This window comes from Kockiozyma suomiensis, assembly GCF_038497685.1.
Source record: "Kockiozyma suomiensis strain NRRL Y-17356 unplaced genomic scaffold V2V93scaffold_16, whole genome shotgun sequence".
Classification (NCBI taxonomy): Eukaryota; Fungi; Ascomycota; class Lipomycetes; order Lipomycetales; family Lipomycetaceae; genus Kockiozyma; species Kockiozyma suomiensis.
The window spans coordinates 181,029-203,335 of NW_027117679.1; the positions used below are offsets into that span (position 1 = coordinate 181,029).

The window sequence follows — 22,307 nt, forward strand, 5'->3', positions numbered from 1 at the left end:
TGTGAGTAGTATAACAAATATGCTTTGAATTAACTAGAGATGGAAAAAGACAAACCAACAGTCGTACTGAGATGTCATAAAGGAGAGCGCGTCTGTTCTCTCCACTTACGCGTCACGAACGCGACACAGTCTCTCTCATCCCACTTTCTCGCCCTTTTTCACGCTAATCATAGTCTAGCCATGATCTAGCCATGGCCTAACCATAATCTGTCCTCATTATTACTCTCAAATCTCCTTCAAAGCACCCACCCCAGTTCATAAACTACAGAACAGGATTAGGGGTTCTCCTGAGGCCAGGGGGAGGGTTAGGTCATATTCAAGCTAGTGCGCTGGAGAGGAGCCGCCCGGTCCGCAGCAAACCTGAGCCTTGTCGCTCGCCGCCTCTCTTCCGCAGTCCGAAATCCTCCTTCTTCGCTACTTTTCTTCACACTACTTCTCTTCTCCCTACTCCTCACTTCACTACTCCTCCGTTCCATGGCAGACTTTGCCGAAATCGATCTCGAATCTATCATCGAGCGTCTGCTTGAGGTCCGCGGCTCTCGCCCTGGAAACCATGTCCAGCTTCTCGAAAACGAGATCCGCTTCCTCTGCACAAAAGCCCGCGAGATCTTTATCCAGCAGCCCATTCTCCTCGAGCTTGAGGCTCCTATCAAAGTACGTTCATCTTCCTTTCCTCTTATGTGCCGTCGTTGATTGCGGTCTTTATTCTCTTTGCTCTTGTGCTAATTGTCTTTCTGCGCGTCCAGATTTGTGGTATGTGATGACCTGACTAATCGTCCACCCCGCCATCCCATCTATCATCTCGCGGCTAACTTGTCTCCTTCATCAATCTAGGCGATATTCATGGCCAATATTACGATCTCCTCCGTCTCTTTGAGTACGGTGGCTTCCCTCCCGAGGCAAACTACCTCTTCCTTGGTGACTACGTCGACCGAGGTAAACAGTCGCTCGAAACTATCTGCCTGCTACTCGCCTACAAGATAAAGTATCCCGAAAACTTTTTTATTCTACGTGGAAACCACGAATGTGCCTCAATCAACCGAATTTATGGATTTTATGACGAATGTACGTTCTCTCTTTAAAAAAAACCCCTTTTTCTCTGTACTATGCTCCGAATGGTTGCACTGACAATGTTCCTCTTTTTCTTTTTCTTTACAGGCAAGAGGAGATACAATATCAAACTATGGAAAACTTTCACAGACTGCTTCAACTGCCTTCCCATCGCCGCCATCATTGACGAAAAGATCTTTACAATGCACGGTGGTCTCTCGCCCGACCTCAACAACATGGAGCAAATCCGCCGTATCATGCGCCCAACAGATATCCCCGACTCTGGGCTCTTGTGCGATCTGCTCTGGTCAGACCCCGATAAAGATATCACTGGATGGAGCGAAAATGACCGCGGTGTCTCTTTTACGTTTGGTCCGGATGTGGTCTCGCGATTCTTGCAAAAGCACGACATGGACCTCATTTGCCGCGCGCACCAAGTCGTCGAGGACGGCTATGAATTTTTTAGCAAGCGTCAGCTTGTTACTTTGTTCTCTGCGCCTAATTATTGTGGAGAATTTGATAACGCTGGTGCAATGATGAGTGTTGATGAGAGTTTGCTGTGCTCATTCCAGATCCTCAAGCCTGCTGAGAAGAAGCCAAAATACGGATATACTGGAATGAGTGCCACCCCACGAAAGCAAAAGAAAGTCTCAAAATAGAGTCTTGCAGATTTAAATCTACAAGATTTTGACTTTCTCGTTGTTGTTTTTTTGTCCATCCCTCCTACCTCCTCTTACGAACCTCCGCCTCTCGATTCCCAACAACCTTTGCCCATTCCGTCCGTTCAATATAGCCAAGCCTGCAGGATAGCCCCAATTTACCTCACTTTTAGCGACGGTATTGACTGTACTTGATTCGTTTGATCGTCCTGCTGACTTGTAGAGTTTTGCAATCGAAATGAGACTAATGCATTCATGGGAGTGTACAGTATATGAAATCCGTCTTGTGTCCGTATATTGTTCAGTGCTTTTTCATAATGGTCGCAATGAATGCAGCTGTACTTGCTTTGTGTGTGTATGTGTGTGTGTGTGTCTTTCAATCTATCTGCGCCAATCAACCAATTTTTTTTTCTTTGATTTTTTTTTCCCTCGTCATGTGAGCTCAAAATGACAACGCTGTGAGAAGGCCTTTGCGACGATTATCTTCTATTTTTTTTTTTTCATTGAGAAAATGCTCTGTATATATATATTATCGTTTTTTTTTTCTTGCACGTTGGGTATTTTTTCTACTGTGCCATTTGAAAGTTATACCGCTTTTTTTTATTTTTGTCAGGTAGTTTTTTTTCTACAGTGCGTGGGTAAAAAGATTATTTTAAGATGCCCTTTAGGTTACCATTTTATTTATTGTGATTTGAATTGGTTTGACTTGGCTGTGTCGTCAGTTTTTTTGTTTGTGTTTTATGATGTATTTGCTACTACGACTTCACAGTTATGATACTTCTTAGTTTCCCTTTTTTTTAAAACCGAATTGTTTGCGTTTGTTTATTTTATCAGAATCTTTTTACCTCTTCTCTTCTATCTATAATAATTGTCTCCTTTTGTCGGATTGCATTTTTCTTTTGTGTGTGCGTTTGTTTTGTTTCTGTGTCTTATGTTATTTTAGTATTTTTTTTTTAGTTATTTCGCTGATTAATGTTAGTTTTTGTCAAATTTTCATTACAATTTGAGTGGTGCTTTTTCTGAATGTGTTTGCAGATGTGGAAGTCGTACGTAGCACTGGAAGGAGGAAGGCACGCGCTTAGTATAGACTATTGTCTGATGTTTAGTACAACTGTAGGAGTTTACAGGAGGAGGTGTTGCTCGACCTTCTATTCGAGTGGAGTTAATTCGAAATGTTACAATAGTTCTGAAAGAATAGTCTTAAGGAGCATTACATTCGACGCAAATGTCACCGTTATCATCTGCTATTAGCCGATCATCTTTTGTTTCTGACGAGGCATAAATTTCTTTATCAGCGTGCTTGTCAACATGTCCGAGATTCTTAGTAGGGAATAGCACGTCTCTTGTTAGTCTTTTCAAATCTTTAGAATCTATCTCATACAAAAATCAGTCACTAAATCTCATAAAATAATGCAATTCAGTGAACGGAAACTCCATTCAATACGTACCGGGAAACCCGCCTTTCTCTTTCCGATCCCAAAGAATCACCTCGTCCGAGTCGACACCTGGCACTAATCGTACTATAAATGTGCCACCGGAAGCAGGGAGCATTGATACTTCACCTAGTTCTGCACCGAAAGTGGATAGCAATTCCTGAGCGAACCTGCCGAGATGAGTTAGTTTCTGTCTTGCTTTATTAATGTAAGATCTGAACAGGTACCATGCCGCCCGTAAGTTCCATTTACAAGCTGTACAGAACTCTATTGAAATACGTGGATATCTTATAGTCGCTGCAGCCATCGTCAATCGAATATCTGGTTTCCGTAAATCAAGCCATCTCCAGCGGTCGTTTTATGAGTCAGGGGTACCACGTGATTACCACCTCACTTGGGACTTACCCCTGAATCACAGGTGTAGATAGGGTATAACCCTACACATTCTAGCAAGGAATAACACAGTCACAGGAGGATTCGGAGCAGCAAAAGAGTGAGCGGTGTCTATTGCTTTGGGCCTCCGCTTCTCACGCTAGACAGTCAAGACTTCACAGTTCACAGCAGAAGGTATGCATTGTAGCATTGGATTCTTTTGAGTAATGTATATCTTACGGATTGTATATTAACTATGTTTTCTCTGGGGTTTATCGCTATCAGTTTCGATGTTTAGCGGGGAGACGATATTCGATAATAAGACATGAATAACGGGGTACTTGGTCTAGAATAAGCTTGATCGAATTAAGAAACAGCAGATATTATATGTGCCTTATCAAGCGCGTTTATCGAATCATACTGGAGTCAATCAAAATTAGTTAATGCTGCTTGTGTCAACATTCTTTACTCTGGCTCAGTTATTCATGATGGTCCTCTCGATTTATCATTTCTCCGCTCACTTCGAACTGGTGCGATAGTTCTATGAGAATATGTTTACAGATCCGTATTCACAATGTCCAAGTCAAAGAACCATACCAATCACAACCAGGTCAAGAAGGCTCACCGTGTATGTCGCGAATCAAACATTGATGATCAATTGCTGATTTGCAAAGCTAATTCAATATAAATAGAACGGTATCAAGAAGCCTAAGACCTCGAGATACCCCTCGCTCAAGGGTGTCGACCCCAAGTTCCGACGGAACCACAGTATGTGTTTTTTTTTTTATACACAGTCGTAAGATTGCCCGGCTAACTTGTTGTAGGACATGCTCTTCACGGAACTGCCAAGGCCCTCAAGGCTGCCAAGGATTCTGCTTAGATGCGTATCGACATCAAACGACAATGAAAAAAGACGAAGTGGAAACTAAGGGTCATGAAGTTTGATTTGGTCTTTCCCAGGAATAAATATGAGTTTGGTTGGTCTAATCATTTTGAAATAATAACGATTCATCGGCTCTTGTGTTTACCGAAGGCGCTCGTATATGTGGTCTAATAGCATGTATTTGTACAAAAAAACAGACTTTTTCTCTATATGTAACCATTCTTTCCATTTATTCGTCCTTTTAATTGGATTTAGACTGCACATCTCGATAGCGATTTGACCAGCTGTTTATATATCATATCCTCAGCATATGGTTTCTGTCGCTGCAAGAGGTTTTTTTTTACATATTGACTTTTCATTCATTATTTATGCTGAAAATGTGCTATATTAATCGGAAGAGGAACACTACCAAGCGTAATCTTTGAGATCTTTATCAGTGTTTGATTGCGTATGACAGTTGCTACCACATTCTTGGAATTATTTAAAAATATATAAATGATCGTTGTAGAACTATTCTGTTTAAATTGTACGTGGGCTTTATATTTATAATGAATAACATTGAATTGCTGCATTGTATTAGTAATTTCTTATGTAGAAGGCATTGGCTGATTTGTGAGGCTCGAGCCGGAAAAAAATATCAGTCGAGGTCTTAGTAAAGAGCAAGCAGTGCAATACAGAGCGTGAATTCTTCTAACATTTGAGGTCTTTCTATTTATCAAAAATATTGTTTGGCTTGATATTTTGATAGTGAGAGTATTTCTCTTTTGTCGATAAACGCCCGAAGTTTTTCTGTTTTCAATACATCGTGAGTGTGAAACGAGAACGAGAATCGAACTACATAATGATATCACGACATTTTCTCCGTTTACGATGTACGCTGTTTCTTTTATAATATAAATAAGTACTTTGGAAGACTGACTGACATGGATGATAGGCATTGCATCAAGTCTACCACGACAATACCAACCACGTCTCCAGCACCATACGCCAATATCTACATCATATACCTTGACACGCCTCAACTCTTCGTCAAGAAAACCGCCGACGTCCGCCGACGAGCATAAAGATTATGGATTGAGAGACGTTCAAGAGGCTGAGGTTGAAGATGATCCGATGTTTGCTTCGGCAGAGGACGATCCAAGAGATACGTCTCCTCGTATTTCGGCAGCTGAGCACCTCTTTATGAATGAAAAGGATGAAGATTTTGAGGCTATGTTTGGAGGTTTGGCTGAGGATGATAGTCATTTAGATTTTTCGTCAGAGGTGGATGCTGCTGTAAAGACAGAGGAACCTAAAATCTCTTACGAAACTGCCGAGCAGATTATAGCGCAAAAGAGAAAAGAAGCCGGCGAAAGTTTCAAAAACGAGCCAATTGATGACCTAGTTGAGGCTTTGTCACTACCAGAGGTACATGTTCAGGCAGTTTTTGACAAAGAATTGCAGGGCTTAATTGAGCGCGAGATATTCAGATCTGAAGAAAATTCAATGTATCAGCAATTAAAACAAGAACAGGAAGCTCGCAAGCAGCAGCAAAAAGAGGAAGCTGGGTCGCAAGATGAAGTTTCTCTCGATACTGAGGTGTACAAGAAGGAGTTTACGAAGGAGTCGGTGCCCTTCAACAGCTATGAAAACTACATCCGGCAGCAGCATCAACGTAAGCTGTCAATTCATCTATAAAACTCGGGATCTTTTCTGACTAAGTTTTGGATATAGGTAAACTATCTGGTGCTCTCGGATCAAGCTTCTCAAAAACCTACCGTCCTCGACAAGTTATCAGCAACCCTCCCACAGCAACCTCAGTAACAGTCTCGATGTTGACCGCCGCCGGTGCGCATCTAGGCCACCACACATCTCGGATCCGTCATTCGAACCTACCTTTCATCCTCGGCGAGCGCGACGGAATCCACATTATCAATCTCGAGAAGACAGTGCCCTATCTCCGTCGCGCATGTCGCGTCGTTTCGGCCGTCGCTGAGCGCGGTGGTGTGATTATCCTCGTCGGAACCCGTAAAGGCCAAGATCTTCTTGTCCTCGCCAATGCAACTAGAATGGGCGCACATCACGTAGTCCGGCGCTGGATCCCAGGTACTTTGACAAATATGGCTAACGTTCTCGGTTCTCACCCTATCAAAGTTGTCGATATGGCAGATACAAAGATCAACGCCAGCGTTCCTGAAGATTATCTCATGAAACCCGATCTGGTGATTTTCCTTAATCCGATCGAAAATCGCGCCGCTATTCACGAATGCAGAATGATGCGCGTGCCGACTATCGGAATCATTGACACCGATTCCGAATCTACTCTTGTAACCTACCCAATCCCCGCCAACGATGACAGTATCCGTTCCGTCGAACTTATTTCTGGAATTCTTGCCCGAGCAGGTGAAATGGGTTCTGCTAAGCGTCTTAAACAGGCCCAGAAACCTGTTTTGCCGATTGAGTTCTTAAGTGTGCCTAAGGAGAATATGGATGAATTCATAAAGGCAATGGATGAATCAAACAATGAGCAGAGTGCTTAGATAAATTTCTTTCTTTTCTTCTCTTTCGACTTTCTCAGTTTCTCTGTTGCTTTATAATATCGGTTTTCGCAGTGCAGAGGAAATAATGTAAATAGAGTTATGTTCGTCTTTAAATCTCATTTATGTATTTTTGTCATTTATCATAAATTTTTTATCATTTGCATCACATTAGTTTTATCACAATCGCAAATAGACATAACATTTAAAATAAAAGATCAATTTGTAAAACGAGATTAAGTTATAACTCCAAGTATTCAAAATATCATTCCTCTCACATTCATTTTCATACAATTTCATACAAATGAAACACAGACATAAAGCAACAAATCACAAACTACTGCCAGGATCCTCATCTCTAGAAGCAGCTCGATCAGTCCAAATACTATGTGCATGAGCATAAATTGGCGGCGGGGGTGGAGGTGGTGGTAGATTAATAACACTAGATTCCGGTATCATTGCTGGACGAGAAGAAAGTGCGCTACTCTCGTGTGGTAATTGCGGTATTAGTGATGGTTTATTGTCTGAGAGTAGAACCGAGACGGGGGGTAATTGGACTGGCGGAAGTTGTACTCGATCGTGAGCAATCCACGGAACTGGAGCTGGACAGGCCGGGAGTGATGGCAATGGTAGCGAAGGTCTGTCGTTATTGACCATCACCTGTGGAGTTGGCGGTGGCGGTGGGGTATGCGTCACACTTGTTGATGGCGTAGAGTGCTGCTGCGCAGGACTATTATATCCACTCTGGACACCTCCCCATTGCATCCTCTTTGCAATCTCGAGATCTCCCGACTCAGGAGCAGCAGGCGCAAGGCGTCGCAATACATTCCGCATGAACGTCGTCTCAGAATAAAGCAGTACATCACTTCCTTCCAATTTCCGTAAATAGAATCGTAGTAATGGCACATCCGCTTCCTGATAAATATGATCTGGTCTAAGCATAGGCTTCAAAGCATCTTGGAATCGTTTTGCTTCTTCAACTAAAATCTTCAACGAATCAATCTCCTCGGGTTTGAACGGCAGACTTTTTCCTGTCTCATACCACTGCTCAAGTTCCTCTAGCATCGGTCGATGATAGTCCCGGTTTATACTTTGTTGCGGATCGCAAATCGGACAGTAATAATGATCCTTATCTTTCAGCGCGCCTCGAGGAATCCGCAAGCACCGATTATGATACCTGTACTCACAAATTAGACAAACTCATATTTTCAAGTCGAAATAAAATCTAATATGACGTACCACTCGTGACAATTTTCACACTCAATCATGAGTCCCGACTCGGCCAATCTGCAAATGCAAAACAGTTCTTTCGAGAACCTATTTTCAACGACCGCAGGCTGCTCCTCATGCGGTTTATCGGCCATCGACAGAGCGCTCTTTGTTCGCTTAACAGCCGCTTCTAAATGCGCGACAAGAGAATGCATGGGAGCATTTACTTTATGGAAAATTTTGCGACCTTGATGAAGCCAGTCATCGACGATCTTGACCATTCTTTTAAATTCAGGATATTGCGAGTTATTCTTGAAGATCGGGTCTTTAAGTAATTCCGAAACTCGTCGAACGTCCTTGAATGAGGGTCTTTCCGAGCCAGCTTGAGCCAGCTTAACAAACTCTTCCACAGATTCTTTGACTTCCTTGTTTTTCAACAAAAGTTTTCCGACCGTGTCATATGTCTCCTTGGTCACCGGCGTACTCGAAGCCTCGTCATACTTCGCATCAAGATACATATAATCTGGATTTGACGACTCGATTTGCTCATTAACGTCATACTCCCATGCGTCACCTTGAGCAGCAGCCTTAAGTAATTTCGCAAACATACGCTCGTCCTCAGTGACTCCTAAGGCTACACCTTCTGCCAAAAAACTCCGCACATCACTTAGATACATGTAAGTTTTGCGAGCGTCAGAGACACGCTCTCGCCATTGCAGTAAAGCCAGACGACGCTCGAGAGCATTAATTTCATCAAGTTCGACGTTTAACCCATATCCAGTTTCGATAAGCGCAACATAGACATCCATATCGTCTTTTGGATTGTCAAGGACTTCTTTAGCTTGCGAAACAAACTCTTTTATTTGCTCCTTACGATCCATTAATTGTTCAATCTCTGGGGATGTAAACGGCATGCTTTCTATTCTTTCCAACAGCGTATCAATATACCCGGGCTTATGCAACTGCTCACGTTCGTCTAATTCGGGAACAGAAACAGCCTTGGTGCTACCTCGACGAGATGGTCCCGATCGCTCAACTCTCCGCCGGTGGCCTAGTTTCCGAGCAAGAATATTTTGCGCTTCTTCAACCCATTCATTAGCTTGCTCCACCATCCTCTTTAACGGCTGAGTTTCGGCAATTCGATATGTGATCTTTTCAGATTCAGCCAGAAGTGTGCGAAGAGATTTAGCGGCAGGTTTCTCCGGACCACTGAATAGTTTATTATATTTCTCAACCCACTGCTGAGGCTGCGTAGCCCGCTCACTCACTTTCGTGACAATCTTTTCCAGCTCAACTTCAGCAACTCTGATGTACAATTTCCGCAACGACCGTTTGCATTCACAAAGTTCATCATAATGATTGAGGCAAACGACATTGGTCGTGCACTCACATCCGATTTGAGACAGATAGCAAAAGGCACGGCAGTAGGCACATTGGACTTCCTCGTCTTCTCTGAAAGGAGACGGTCTGATTTCAATCGAAGGTATGATCATCTGAATGTGGTGGCGCATGTTGAGCTCTTGATCTTTGATAGCCGCAAGAGCAGGGCCTAACCACATTGCTGTCTCGATCGAATGATCTCTCTCGGCAGCAGTAAGAAGTAATTCATCGTGTGAGAATACAGGAGGCTTGCGATAATCCTGATATATCTCAATACCAAGTTTACCGAACGGCTCCCAATCGGCAGGCGCAAAATTAACAGCCTCATTGAAATTAAAGCCGTGATTAAATCCAGAATGATATGCCTGCGGAAAAGTGATGACAAACTCGCCGGGTCGTTGATCGATACTATAGCATCTCACGCCTTCTTCAAGCAATCGTTTAGGACTGAGCATGGTCACAAGCTGAAACAAAAGATCGGGTTGCTGTTCGAATAGCTCGGGAACAGCTTTACGCATCGCATTTTCAAATTTATCGGCATCATCTCCCGGAATACCGTACCAAGTCTTTGTCGCTCCAAAATGATGATAGTTTGCCGAGTACGTGTTGTGATCTTCACTATGCCAGCAAAAAGTGGAGAAAATCATACCAACGTACAACCAAGGGACAGTCATACCAGAAATATCAGTCTTGATATGACGAAACAGAGACTTTTCTTGGAGCGGAAGAATATTCAAATTCCATGGGTCAGCAGAGTAAGGATCAAGCGGATTGCGCTCGAGGGTAGGGAACCCAGAGCCATGGATAGTAGAATGAATATCCGCACCATACTCTACCTCAACCGTCTCGTCAATACTCTCAACCAGTCTCCAAAATTCAGCTTCGATTTCGTTTTCGGTTGCATCTGTTGACCGGCGGATTTTTCCGTTAACAGGCATACGAGTCGATAGATAATGATCCCGAAAATTCTTGGCTTTTTCTTGGAATTGTCGAAGATTGTAAACCTGACCTTCTTCAAATCCAAATTCACCAGTTCCGACTAGACACTTATCGCAATACCAATCGTAATCAGGAAGCGCTTTTAGCTGCGGCTTTAAGCAAGCCATGTGGTAGCCGTTGTCGCATCCGTCACATAGGAGCATAGACTCTGCATCGTCACCGCTGCCACAGATCTCGCAATTCTAAATGATGTCAGAGGCCAATAAACAATACGTTATCAATCGATCACATACCTCTCCAGGTTTACGAGTTGCCGCAAGGTCGTGAAGTCGTTTGACTGCACCGGTCTTACGATGGAGAATCATATTTGAACCGACAACAGTGGCAGCCCGTTCTTCTTTCGCGTCGTCGTCATCTATAAATCATAAAATATTAACATATACTCTGAACTTGTACCCAAATTATTAAACCTACCCTGTCTATGTCTCTTGCTTCGCCGTCCTCCTCCATTTTCATGCTCATCATCAGAGACTAAAGAGTCATGAGACGCGCCTCTTGTAGAGTCTTCAGAGTCGGTTTTCATGTCAAGCATGCTTTCTGTAGATGAAGAAACTTGATATTCCATTTTAGTAGAAGCAAATTTTGCATCGCTGGGAAGACTAGGAGACACCGAGGGCGATTCTCCGATGGAAGTTCCAGAGACTGTTCGTTGGCGTTTCAAAGGAGTGATAGGACCGCCAAACTCCTCCTCTTTCTGTTGTTGTACGAGAGGTTTCGCACTTTGTAGATAATTTTCGTAAGGTAGGATATACTTTTGGTAGGCAGCTTTTAGAGACGAAGAAAGCGAGGTCATGATCTTTCCGCTGTATCCGAGCTCGCGGCCTATTTCTGCCCACTGCTTTTTTTTACACACGACATCGAATCCGCCGCGCATTTCAACTGATTTTTTGAGATGGTACAAGTCAAGAGGACGACGATCGACACTGGGGAGTTTGTTGAGAATGACGCCTCGCTGTTTGTGAAATTTGTGAAGTTGGTCGAGAAAGTTGAGATTGGCACGAGTGCTGCCTTCCATTGAGTTGAGCTCTTGTCGACGGGTCTTGAACCAGAATTTCTAAATACATAGATTAGGTGAGTGCTCAAAGAAATATGCGATAGGTAGGGTGTAGCATAAATTTGGCATGCAATGAAATATACGCCAGTTCAGATGCGGATAGAAAATGTCATGAAATGAGAAAAAAGAGCTTACCTCTGTATCTAAAGCAAACGATGGTTTCCAGGAATCAGGAGGCACGATCTTTATAATTCCATATTGTCGACCCTCGTCAGCGATACTCTTGATATACGCAAACGGGTCCCGAAACTCCTCAAGAGTAGGGTAATATGACTTTGCTTCTTGAAGTCCAAATACACGATGCGTCTTCGGCGACGGTTTTTGGCTGGTGTCTGCGATGCCTTCGACAGTTTCAAAGTCCAGGGGAGGTGCTAGCGGTCGCTGCCGGGATGTGACTGATGGGATGCCGAAATTTGTAACTGGGATCGGCGTAAGGCCGTGACTGGTTGCAGAACGCATGCGAGGTTTTGGCGGGGGAGGATGGATTGTGAAAAAGCTGTATCCAGGGCCCATGGGTGCAGAGTGGTGAGTAAATTGATTGATATTGATATATTTGGGGTGAATAAGTAGTACGAGCAATGAGTGTCGCAGTGACGAGCTGAGCGATGAGACGGCGGGAAATTGACAATATTTGATATACGAAAAAGAAGAAGCAAAGAAAATTAAAGGATGTTCAAAGAAGAAGACAGAGAGAGTTGGGGAAGAGAGTGTGTGAAGCGAGTTAGAGAGTGGGAAGAAGAGGAGGAAGAGTGAGACAAGCTTGGCCTGCAATTACTTGCCTGATTTTAACCTATTTTCTATACAGTTTACTACTCTTTCTTTTATTTGTTATCAAACTCTAATTTATATTGTCTGCTTCAATTTGCTTCAATAATTAAACAATATATATATATACGGATTTCTACTCTAAACTGTCGATATCCGGGACTGACAGCCTACACTTCAAAAAGGCTGTGTTCGTTCTCTCGAACCTCGACTCTGCGTACCGCCTCTATTTCACCCACTTCGTTTACCTGCGAACATATTCTTATATTCACTTGAAGCCCGCTGATAACAATACGTTAATGTACATTTATATCCGCTACATATTTATATTATTCATTAGTATTGTTAATAGAGCATAAGTCTCATTAATGCTGATCGATCGTACATCACTATCCCGTACTCGCCAGTTTAAGTAGTCCAATTGAATTTTAATGTGATTCTGTGATTCACTCACATATTCTACTTTCACTCATATTCTATGCAATACTCATTGACGATATTTGCAGATACAGAGACTGTTCGAGAAATTGAGCTATCCATTAACTCAAACACTATGAAAAACAACCAAATCTATGATACAAATCTTTCCCCCTCTCTTCAAACTAAATACAAGATAGAAAAGGCACATCAACCTCCTACTTATGCTGCAAAGACTTTGTTCGAGTCAATGCGGACAACCGTGGAAGCGCAGCATGTTTTGCGGTATTCTTCCGTAATCTTTGAGCGTACTCAATCGAGCTCTCAATAACTCCCTCATACTTTGTCTTGTCTTCTTCACTCGTATTCCTCATATCTATCCAATACGCAAGATATCGCGAGGCCTCAATCTTCGCATTTTCCAAGGCGCTTATATGACTCTTCAGTTCCGCTACGTCCATGTTATCCAAGGCGGCCTCACTCACGCGTGAAAGTTGTCGTGCGCGATCAATATCAAACTCGGGAGCCACAGTTGGCGTTCCCGCTCGCGACACTGGCGCCGAAGCTGACGACGCTACTGCTGCAGGAGTTGTGTGTGCCCGCCTAAGTGAGTCTCCTTCCGCTTTACCGTCATTCGCGATCGATATGCGCGGCGTCGTGCCAGCCGACTGCGATGCTGACTGCGCAGAAACGCGCCGTTTCTGCTTTAACGATAGCACAAGCTGTTCTTGGCTTTGCTTGGTTGGAAGAATTTGATCTAAATCAACAGGAACTCCAAGACTAACCAAGTACGTCCGTCGCGTACGACTAGTTTTCCAGAGCGGTACTTGAGATTCCCGCGGTTTTGTCAGACTAGACCATATTTCCGCCCTATCACCCAAATTAGCATCTTCATAGTCACACATCATAAACAGATACAAACGCACCCTCTTCTTGTAGTGCGCACCGCAGTTCCAGGACGCACTGCTGGGAGATCGTCAAGACTATCAATTGTCGCCATAATCATCCGTGTAGAAGGAAATACTTCATCCATGACCGATGTAGTCGCGGCTTCTAATGCATCTGGAGACGAAAAATCATCGTCTCTTAATATGTTCATCTGAGGTGTGCTGGACGTATATGGTGTGATAGCTGCAGCTGATATCGGTGCTGGCGCCGGAGCTTCCTGCGCTTCTCCAAAATCACCAAAATCATCATCATCGTCGTCGTCGTCGTCGTCGTCGTCGCCGCCGCCGCCATCGTCGGCATCATCTTGTGCAGTGAACCTAGCACCCTCAAATTTTTCAAAAGATTGAGTATTTGAAGAATCTTGGAAATCAGTATCGAACGGATTCGATGTGGTGTCCAAGTACTTTGATCCCCCTGCACTGATTTCAACATCATATCCTGCATCTGAAGGACCCCAACCATTTTCTTCTGCATCTGAATATAGATATTTACTTCTTGTATTCAAGCTGGAATCTGTCGTGGTTTCCGAGACATCTTGAGGTAGCGGCGGCGCGATGGGTGGCTGCTGATCAGCCGCTGCAGCCGTAGCCTCGTCTTCGGAGGCCATAGCCAGAAAAGAAAAGAAAAGTAATAGATTCCCTTTGACCGTATCAAAGCGCTTTTGATGATTCAAGAATGAATAGGGTGTCTGTGTTTTGTTGAACTAGTGTGAATCTGATATCAAAGAACAGTTGCTGCCACCAAACATTTTAGTGAGATGAAAGAGTGAGCGAGCAGCCGCAGCAGTCTTCTCACAACAAACCACTCTTAATATACAAATATACAATATATAGCTACAGTACTATTTGTTGTGCTATTTCTCGATTTATAAATGTCTATTTTTTTATGTACACATTTTTTTAGTAAATCATAATAATACATTACCCCTTGCCAATCTCGCCCAACATCATAGTTCTATCCGTAGACCCACTAACAATCACATTATCTTCGAAAGGTGAAAACCTAGCATCATTGACCGACCCCGTATGACCCGGCAACTTGTATAGAATCTTCTTGGTTTGTGTATCCCAAATCATAACTGTGCGGTCTGCTGACCCGGCTATAATCTTTGATCCATCGGGACTGAAACTTGCCCGTAGTAAATTCTTCTCAATATCGCTGCTCGTGGCCCCACTGTAAATGTTTATCATTCGATTCTCGGGCGCAAACGGTCGGATATCCCATGTTCGCACGCTCTGATCCATTGAGTGTGAAACTAAAAACTGCATATCATCAGACACATTCAGACTAGTCACCGCGTCGACATGTCCAGACAGCGCATATACGACGTCCATTTGTCGCAAATCCCATACTTTGATCTCATGATCTATACCCGCCGAAAATATTTGATTGCCAGCTTCCCCAAATGCCACAGACAAGACAGGAAAATCAGTTGCCATATAATCGACAGCCTCCTTCATTCTCGGATCCCAAATCGCAACCGACCCATCATCAGATCCCGATAATAATAACTCTGGACCCCGGCGAACTCGATCAATACAATTTACAATATCTTCGTGTCCTTCATGTTTGCGAATCCGAACTCCGCTATCGACGTCCCAGACTCCTAGTGTCGTATCCGACGACGCAGAGTATATTTGTCTAGAGTCACGGGAAAATGCGAGGTCTAGCACCGCTCCTTTGTGGCCTTTTATGACTCCAAAGTTTTCGTTTGCTCCGTACGTGTTCCATAGTACTTTTTTTTCTTATTAGACCTTGAAAAGCGAAAGATAGATAGAAACTGACAGAATCTTACATATAGTTCGATCTTGCGATCCGGATGCTATTATCTCACCTGCGTCATCAAATCTGCAAGCGTAAACTTCTCCCTATATCTTGACATCAGTATATGCAAATAAGTCATTAAGAATAAAAGAACAAGTCATACTGTATGTCCCGATAACTGTATAATTGGAGCCTGTAAATTCGATGTACGTTGCACCTACATTAGCAAAAAAAAAGCATTAATTCAACTTGTCTCGTCGATATTATACAACCACACAGCTAAATACAAACACTTTGAAGAAGAGGACCTGCAGAAGGCGAGGTATTCACGACGGCTATGGATTGTTGATTTACTGATCGAGGTCGTTTAGCAAGTGTAGAGCTACTAATACCTGGACCACTCTTGCGTTTATCTGACATTTTGATTCAAAAAAAAGTTTTTATCTTTTCAAAATAGACAAATAAATAAAAAAAGAAATAAATCAAGAAATGCGTTATAAGTTAAAAGTTGAATAAGAGATGTGTTTGTTTGTGTTTGAGATAAACCAAGTAAAAACTAAATCTACAGAACTTTAGACTCTAAAACTAATCATCATCGCGGGCTCACCCAACCTGTATTTCCACTCTTTGCCAAAGGTTACAAACCTATTCTTCTGCCAATATTCAACTACCAACGATCAATTATATCTATATTCTGAGGAATTCTGATATATATATATATATATATCTCGTTAAATACACATTGTGTCGCTTATTAAATCAAAATTGATCGCTGATCCAATCGTCTCCATCAGCAGTCCTTGCAACACCACACCCAAAATATCATGGCCGTCCGGACACCACGGCAAATCGGAGAAGACGTCTGGAAGACTCGTATCGAGAAAGTAGTAAGTATTTTCCATTATTCATGTTTCATTCCTTTTCTATAACCAGAAGTATATGCATATGTTAATAATCTGATCTAGAACGCTGAACTAGTAACACTAACTTACGGCTCAGTCGTTGCGCAACTATGCAAGGACTTTACAAATGATTATATACAAGTCAACGAACAATTAGATAAGATGGGTTATAATATCGGAATACGGCTAATTGAAGATATTCTGGCTCGAACGAATTCAGAGCGATGTCGTTCTTTTAAAGATACCGCGGAAATGATTTCAAAAGTGTGTTCATCAATCTGACTCCTTTCATTCTTCTACGTGCTAACAGAACCATAATTCAAGGTTGGATTCAAGATCTTCTTGAATATAACACCAGCTATTCTGAACTGGTCGCAAGACAATAAACAGTTCAGCCTGATATTTGACGATAACCCATTATCTGATTTCGTCGAATTGCCCGATGACGGAAAAGCAATCAATGAACTATGGTACTCTAACATTCTCTGTGGCGTTTTACGTGGTGCTCTTGAAATGGTGCAGTTTCTGTCTTTAGTAGTTAATCCGTTGTCATTGGACTAACTAGTATGATTTTCTAGGTGCAATTACAAGTTGAAGCAAAGTTCGTCAGCGATGTGTTACGTGGGGACGATACAACTGAGATGAGGGTTACATTAATTCGCGTATTGGAAGATGAAATGCCTGTTGGTGATGAGTGAATTGATTAAATTCTGATTTTCTTCTTATTTTTGTAATAATACAGAGTGAAATACAGATGATGAATTATCTTTTTGCTAAATCAAATCCAAAAAGACACAAGCAACAAGGTTGATATACAAGCAGCAACAAAAAAAAAGATAATCACTCAAAAGATAAATTGCAAATTAACATCTATAGGATGCGACGCACTCAGCTGCGGTTTCTGCGAATACTTGGACGCCATCAACTGTCTCATATTTTGCAACAAAGATAAGAAACTCTGATTTGGATTCGACGTCATAACCTCGATAAACGCATACGACATCGCACCGGTAGCTCGACCAGCTTCGCTTGCATCAGCCGAAGTTTGCGAGTCTTTGCAGCCTGAAAAAGTGATTACATCAGCGGGACTGGTCTTTGTGCGTCGGGTGAGATCGGCGGCTTGACTTCCGCCACCGGCAGTCGCCTGTTTAAAAACTCCGGTGATCGAAGTTATGGCGCCGCCGAGATTGCCCGAGGCGTACGAGGTCAGCGCTGACAAAAGACCCATGCCTGCTTCCTTCGCGAGATTGGGGGTTTTGACTACTCCTTGAGTAGAGTACACGTAGGGAAGATCCAGCGCAGTTCCGGAATGGCAACTGTCGAAAATTGCGGTAAGACGCACACCAGGTTGTAGCGGAGTAACCATGATAGCTAAAAGCAATTCGACGTTAGTTAAGAAACAATACTCATCAAGTCAAAATGAAAATGGTGTTATCATACAATGCATATCGTCATCTATAATGTGTCCAGCAGTTTGGAAATCAAGAGGGTAGATAACCTCATCAAATCCATCATCCTCGTCGCCATTCAAATCAGCAGTTTGTCCACCATGTCCCGAATAATGGAAAAACAAAGAATCCTAACCAACATATTACATTAGCCCAATCAGATCTATATAAAAAAGGGATATACGCACATTAGGCTGGGCATCTTTGACGAGCCATTGCATTGCCGCGATTACGTTTGCCTTTGTTGGTCTTGATCGTGCGTTCGACTGATCATCAGTGAGCACGACCATATCGTCAGCCTTATAGCCGTATTCTGTAAACATTATAAATCAGCCACATAACCCATTATAGAAAAACAGCAGACAATCATACGCATCAAAAACCGCCTGATATTATTGGCATCATTGATACAACCCTTCAATTGATTCTTTGTTCCAATATAATTGATTCCAACCAAGAGAGCTTTCCTGCGTCCGGAACAATTCGAGTACTGAAACCCATATCCACTCGGAGCACCAGATCCAAACTGCTGCGTGCCACTCGGTGGCCGATTCATATGCTGCGGAGAAGCATAATTGCCTCTATACGAAGCAGTCGGCTCTTGCGATACATGGCCAACACTGGGCAAAACTGATTGGCTGTTGTAGTTTCCGCCATTGGAATATCCCATATCACCATTCCCGCCCTGATAGCCAGAGTTATACCCACCGGACTGTTGATGATCGTTATAATTATTACCGTATCCTCCCCCGTGCCCGCCCTGAGGACTGCCACCATACCCACCACCCTGTGGTCCTCCATAATTTCCATATCCACCATCATACTGACCCCCGTATGCGCCCTGGAACCCTGGAGGAGGTCCGCCAAATGGTGGCGGTGGTCCTGGAGGATAATTCTGGAAGCCGCCAGGGGGAGGCGGGGGAGGACCACCATAGCCGCCGTAGCCGCCTTGCGGCTGTTGGTTATATCCGCCGCCCTGTTGCTGCTGATTATAGCCACTGCCTTGCTGGCCTGGGTAGGAGTAGTGGTTATTTCCAGGATAAGACATGATCGTGTTGAGTGAGAAGAAGAGGATGCGGACGCGTAACGAGTATGGAAGAAAGGCGCCGCGCGAGGCGCTGGGTTGAGCCACACTACAAACGGTCAGTCAAAATGCAGGTACCTGATCTTGCTAAGGAGCTTATTATGATACTATACAGCTTACATGACTACTTGTAAAGCTTGGAATTAGTATGCAAAATATATGACAAATGCTCAGTTACTGGTCAGACTATTAGATCTAGTCTTGCGGCAGCAAAACTCTTTCCAAACAATCTCCCCAAATACAGAAAACTCGTTCTAATGCTTATGCTTATTAACATTCGCCCTCTTATCGCTCTCACTAAACCACACTTTAAAACCTTTTGGCTGGCCTCCACCAAATAGCGGAAACCCTCGGCGTCTGCCCGCATCATTAGTCACTGATTCGGGTTTGGGAGGTGGATCAAGAAGAATTATCTCGTATTCCTCACCAGAACTCACTACTTCGCTCCAAACAGAGGCTAAAATTGAGCGATGATCAGAAGCGAGTCGAATTTCAAAAAATCCTCCAGAAATGAGTGGTTTTAGTGTCTTGGGAAAGGCTTCGATCAGATGAGTCAATAGGGCCTAAATCTCATTTAATATACAGATCAATAAAAATGCAGTATTATAATTGAAATTTTAGAGAAACGAACTCACATTCCATGATTTGACTCTTGATAACGGAAACTGCCATCTTTTCTTCAAATCCGGACTATACACAACTATAAACAACCTATTTGTTTCTTCGACGCCATCTTTTAATTTCTTGACTTGGTCTTCAAGCTCTTCGATGAGTTTCTTTTCCTTGTCGCTGCTGCTAGCTGCCTTTTCGTGATCCTTATCGCTATCATGTTGAGGATTCCGCCACCAAGGAGGTGTTGCATCGTAAGGATATGGAGCTGGGGGCCACGGTCCATAGAGTGAATTCATGGCAGGAATAGGAACAAAAGTCGGCGGTGAAAAAACGACAGGCACAGAGGGCGAGCGCGCATCTGCTGAATTATCTTTTTCGTAGCGTCTCTCGCGCTCAAGTCGGCCTCCATAGCGTCGTTCGCGATCGTGCGCCCTACGCTCTTGTTTTCTCCATTCTCTCTCTCGCAGTCGCTCACGCTCGAGCTGTTGATACTGCCTTTCTTGTTCTTTTTCTTCCTCTTCTTTTCTTTCACGTTCTTGTTCTTCTTTTTTCCTTTCGCGCTCTTCTTTTTTTTTTCTTTCGCGTTCTTCTTCTTTTTTTCTTCTCCGTTCCTGCTCCTTTTCTTCCTCCTTTTTCCTTTCGCGTTCCTGTTCTTTTTCTTCTCTTTCATGCTCCTGTCGGCAATCATAATCAATACACCGCTCAGAACCACGACTAAGACTTTTACTATGAAACTGACAAAGATGACAGGCTTGACAACGTACACCCCGCTGCGAGCTTTCAAGTTTACATCGTGGACAAATATACGAGTTCGTGTGAATAGCTGCATTGCGTGGACTACTCGGAGTGGTGTTATCGAACCATGTAGATGCATGATGATGGATATGAGAGTCTGACTTGGAGGAGGCGTGCGAAGAAGGGATGCTGGGTGGTACGGCTTCAGACAAAGATTGTTTGAAGTGTGCAGATGGTCGTGAAGTATGAGGCGCACGAGCAAAGACCGAGGGATCGAATCTGGTTTGAGTCATGAGTGGTTCAAAAGTCATTGGAGTAGGCGTTGTCAAAGAAACTGGTCGAGACAGATGCGAGACGGAATATGCTCTGAGAGGAGCAGCTGTCCTCTGATTAAGAACTGTTCTACCTTCTGATATGTCTCCGTCTGAGAAGCTGTTCAACGCGGTTTTGAAAGGTGCCGAGGATTGCCGTATTTGAGAGGCTGAAGAGAGACTATCGTGCATAGGAGACGGCGTACGGCAAAGAGGAGCGTCGGTATACGCCTGATGCGAGGGCTCGGTAGAGATATCGGCAGGCACAATCGAACGTACAGCTGGCTGGTCCTGAGAAACAGAAAGTGAATACTTGCTCCTCGAAGGACGTTGATTAGATTTGTGGCGTCGATGGCGATGTGAAGGGGACTCCGACGGACGGTAGTACAGCGAGCGGTCCTGTAGGCACAGACTTTCGAGCTGGCGCCGTAAGATATCAAGCTTGAGAGCGCGGCTTTCATCGGTATCGTCGTCCTCGTAAGTATCAGCAGAGACGGAGCTGACATTGTCAAGCTCGAGTTCAGAAGGAGACATGACATGAGAAAGAGAGATCAGGAGTGTGTGTGATCTACAAATATGAATAAAAAGCAGCAGACTCGACAAGGACGTGGAAGAGACAGAATGAAGTGGCAATCAGAAAAGGGGTATGGAAGAGACGAGATGGAATGAGACAGGGGTGGGCGCTGCAGAAAGTAAACATTTCAGATGTATAATACAGTAGTTATAGAGTAGATGATATATATTACGAAAGATCCAATAATCTGATAAAATATCAAAGCAGCAAATCAATATCATCAAATCAGTAAATAATAAACAAACCGTATATATGGTCATCGCGTCAGCAAACTGCACCTAACCCTATTACTTATTTAGCCTCCATTCCTTTTGCTTCCGTTTAGTTTTCGAATCATAGCGCCGATGACATAAGGACTTGCTCACTGTGTATGAGCAGCAGAAAAATGAACGAGCAGCGTAGTCGAGCTTCGAATAATATGCCGCTGCCATCGACTACCGATATTCATCCGCCTTACGACACCGATCACATTGAAGACGCATCCGACCTCAAACGAAGGCGAATTGCCCGCGCATGTGACTGTTGTCGTCGCAAGAAGGTATTATCATTCGTATCTTTTGTCGACAGTTCATCTTACTGATCTTGTAGATCAAATGTGACGGCAAAATTCCTTCTTGCACAAATTGTATCAACTACAAGACAAAATGTGTGGTCAGCTACGTCGAAAAGAAGCGAAATCCGCCGAAAGGGTATATATCATATTTCACCCGACCTTCTCATTTTAATCCGACTAATTTCATATCGATCTTTTTTTATTTTTTTGCAGGACAAAATATATTGAATCTCTAGAAACCCGTCTCGAGCGTATGGAAGATTTGATTCGATCCGTCGTCCCTGAATTCCAAAGCGATCCATCGGGAGCTGACCAGATCGATCTCGAACAATCAGTCATCACTCGACTTCGACTCGCAATCAGTAGTCCTTCGGCGGCAGACGCCTTTATCATGCCTCCATTGAACGCGCAAGTTGATTCGTGTGCGGGATCTCCCCAGGCTGTGAGTCCAGGCCCGGCTAATGCTATCGCCTCTGATCATGATACCTCCCATCGATCTGCTGCTCTTGACGACGACAATGAGGGTGTCGATGACGACAACAACATCGACAACAACGGCAACAATGATAACAGCAAAAGCAACAACAATAACACCAATAACAACAACAACGACGATGACGACGACGACGACGACGACGA

General features: G+C 43.5%; 10 protein-coding genes across 10 annotated transcripts; 4 read left to right on the plus strand and 6 right to left on the minus strand.

Annotated features, from left to right (window-relative positions):
- Positions 1–59: 59 nt before the first annotated feature.
- Positions 60–1,965, plus strand: V2V93DRAFT_92414 (Metallo-dependent phosphatase-like protein). Its single transcript, XM_066912827.1, has 4 exons — positions 60–654; positions 747–753; positions 835–1,065; positions 1,159–1,965. Exons 1-4 carry the CDS (start codon positions 475–477, stop codon positions 1,707–1,709), a joined length of 969 nt encoding a protein of 322 aa, XP_066763496.1. The 5' UTR covers positions 60–474; the 3' UTR covers positions 1,710–1,965.
- Positions 1,966–2,519: 554 nt separating this feature from the next.
- Positions 2,520–3,483, minus strand: V2V93DRAFT_375482 (Rdx family-domain-containing protein). Its single transcript, XM_066911507.1, has 3 exons — positions 3,370–3,483; positions 3,158–3,312; positions 2,520–3,079 (listed from the first exon to the last, which is right to left on the minus strand). Exons 1-3 carry the CDS (start codon positions 3,447–3,449, stop codon positions 2,910–2,912), a joined length of 405 nt encoding a protein of 134 aa, XP_066763497.1. The 5' UTR covers positions 3,450–3,483; the 3' UTR covers positions 2,520–2,909.
- A 178-nt stretch (positions 3,484–3,661) lies between these two features.
- V2V93DRAFT_375485 (60S ribosomal protein eL29) lies at positions 3,662–4,658 on the plus strand. The gene is made up of 3 exons (XM_066911508.1): positions 3,662–4,142; positions 4,207–4,282; positions 4,339–4,658. The coding sequence occupies exons 1-3, from the start codon at positions 4,089–4,091 to the stop codon at positions 4,392–4,394; spliced, it is 186 nt and encodes a 61-aa protein (XP_066763498.1). The 5' UTR covers positions 3,662–4,088; the 3' UTR covers positions 4,395–4,658.
- Positions 4,659–5,048: 390 nt separating this feature from the next.
- On the plus strand, positions 5,049–7,116 carry V2V93DRAFT_375488 (mitochondrial 37S ribosomal protein uS2m). The gene is made up of 3 exons (XM_066911509.1): positions 5,049–5,269; positions 5,332–6,051; positions 6,111–7,116. The coding sequence occupies exons 1-3, from the start codon at positions 5,239–5,241 to the stop codon at positions 6,914–6,916; spliced, it is 1,557 nt and encodes a 518-aa protein (XP_066763499.1). The 5' UTR covers positions 5,049–5,238; the 3' UTR covers positions 6,917–7,116.
- On the minus strand, positions 6,929–12,291 carry V2V93DRAFT_375491 (PLU-1-like protein-domain-containing protein). Its single transcript, XM_066911510.1, has 5 exons — positions 11,691–12,291; positions 10,916–11,555; positions 10,735–10,856; positions 8,153–10,683; positions 6,929–8,090 (listed from the first exon to the last, which is right to left on the minus strand). The coding sequence occupies exons 1-5, from the start codon at positions 12,066–12,068 to the stop codon at positions 7,244–7,246; spliced, it is 4,518 nt and encodes a 1,505-aa protein (XP_066763500.1). The 5' UTR covers positions 12,069–12,291; the 3' UTR covers positions 6,929–7,243.
- Positions 12,292–12,955: 664 nt separating this feature from the next.
- On the minus strand, positions 12,956–14,292 carry V2V93DRAFT_382607 (uncharacterized protein; the record flags this gene model as incomplete). The annotated part of the gene is made up of 2 exons (XM_066912159.1): positions 12,956–13,607; positions 13,664–14,292. 2 exons carry the CDS (start codon positions 14,290–14,292, stop codon positions 12,956–12,958), a joined length of 1,281 nt encoding a protein of 426 aa, XP_066763501.1.
- Positions 14,293–14,541: 249 nt separating this feature from the next.
- Positions 14,542–15,981, minus strand: V2V93DRAFT_375495 (WD40-repeat-containing domain protein). The gene is made up of 4 exons (XM_066911511.1): positions 15,741–15,981; positions 15,613–15,666; positions 15,481–15,553; positions 14,542–15,420 (listed from the first exon to the last, which is right to left on the minus strand). The coding sequence occupies exons 1-4, from the start codon at positions 15,867–15,869 to the stop codon at positions 14,606–14,608; spliced, it is 1,071 nt and encodes a 356-aa protein (XP_066763502.1). The 5' UTR covers positions 15,870–15,981; the 3' UTR covers positions 14,542–14,605.
- Positions 15,982–16,063: 82 nt separating this feature from the next.
- Positions 16,064–17,273, plus strand: V2V93DRAFT_375498 (NO signaling/Golgi transport ligand-binding domain-containing protein). The gene is made up of 4 exons (XM_066911512.1): positions 16,064–16,336; positions 16,415–16,615; positions 16,676–16,867; positions 16,930–17,273. The coding sequence occupies exons 1-4, from the start codon at positions 16,274–16,276 to the stop codon at positions 17,047–17,049; spliced, it is 576 nt and encodes a 191-aa protein (XP_066763503.1). The 5' UTR covers positions 16,064–16,273; the 3' UTR covers positions 17,050–17,273.
- V2V93DRAFT_375500 (Metacaspase-1) lies at positions 17,036–18,943 on the minus strand. Its single transcript, XM_066911513.1, has 4 exons — positions 18,172–18,943; positions 17,988–18,112; positions 17,792–17,930; positions 17,036–17,722 (listed from the first exon to the last, which is right to left on the minus strand). The coding sequence occupies exons 1-4, from the start codon at positions 18,845–18,847 to the stop codon at positions 17,196–17,198; spliced, it is 1,467 nt and encodes a 488-aa protein (XP_066763504.1). The 5' UTR covers positions 18,848–18,943; the 3' UTR covers positions 17,036–17,195.
- A 65-nt stretch (positions 18,944–19,008) lies between these two features.
- On the minus strand, positions 19,009–21,334 carry V2V93DRAFT_375502 (uncharacterized protein). The gene has a single exon (XM_066911514.1). The coding sequence runs from the start codon at positions 21,073–21,075 to the stop codon at positions 19,501–19,503; it is 1,575 nt and encodes a 524-aa protein (XP_066763505.1). The 5' UTR covers positions 21,076–21,334; the 3' UTR covers positions 19,009–19,500.
- Between the last annotated feature and the right edge of the window lie 973 nt (positions 21,335–22,307).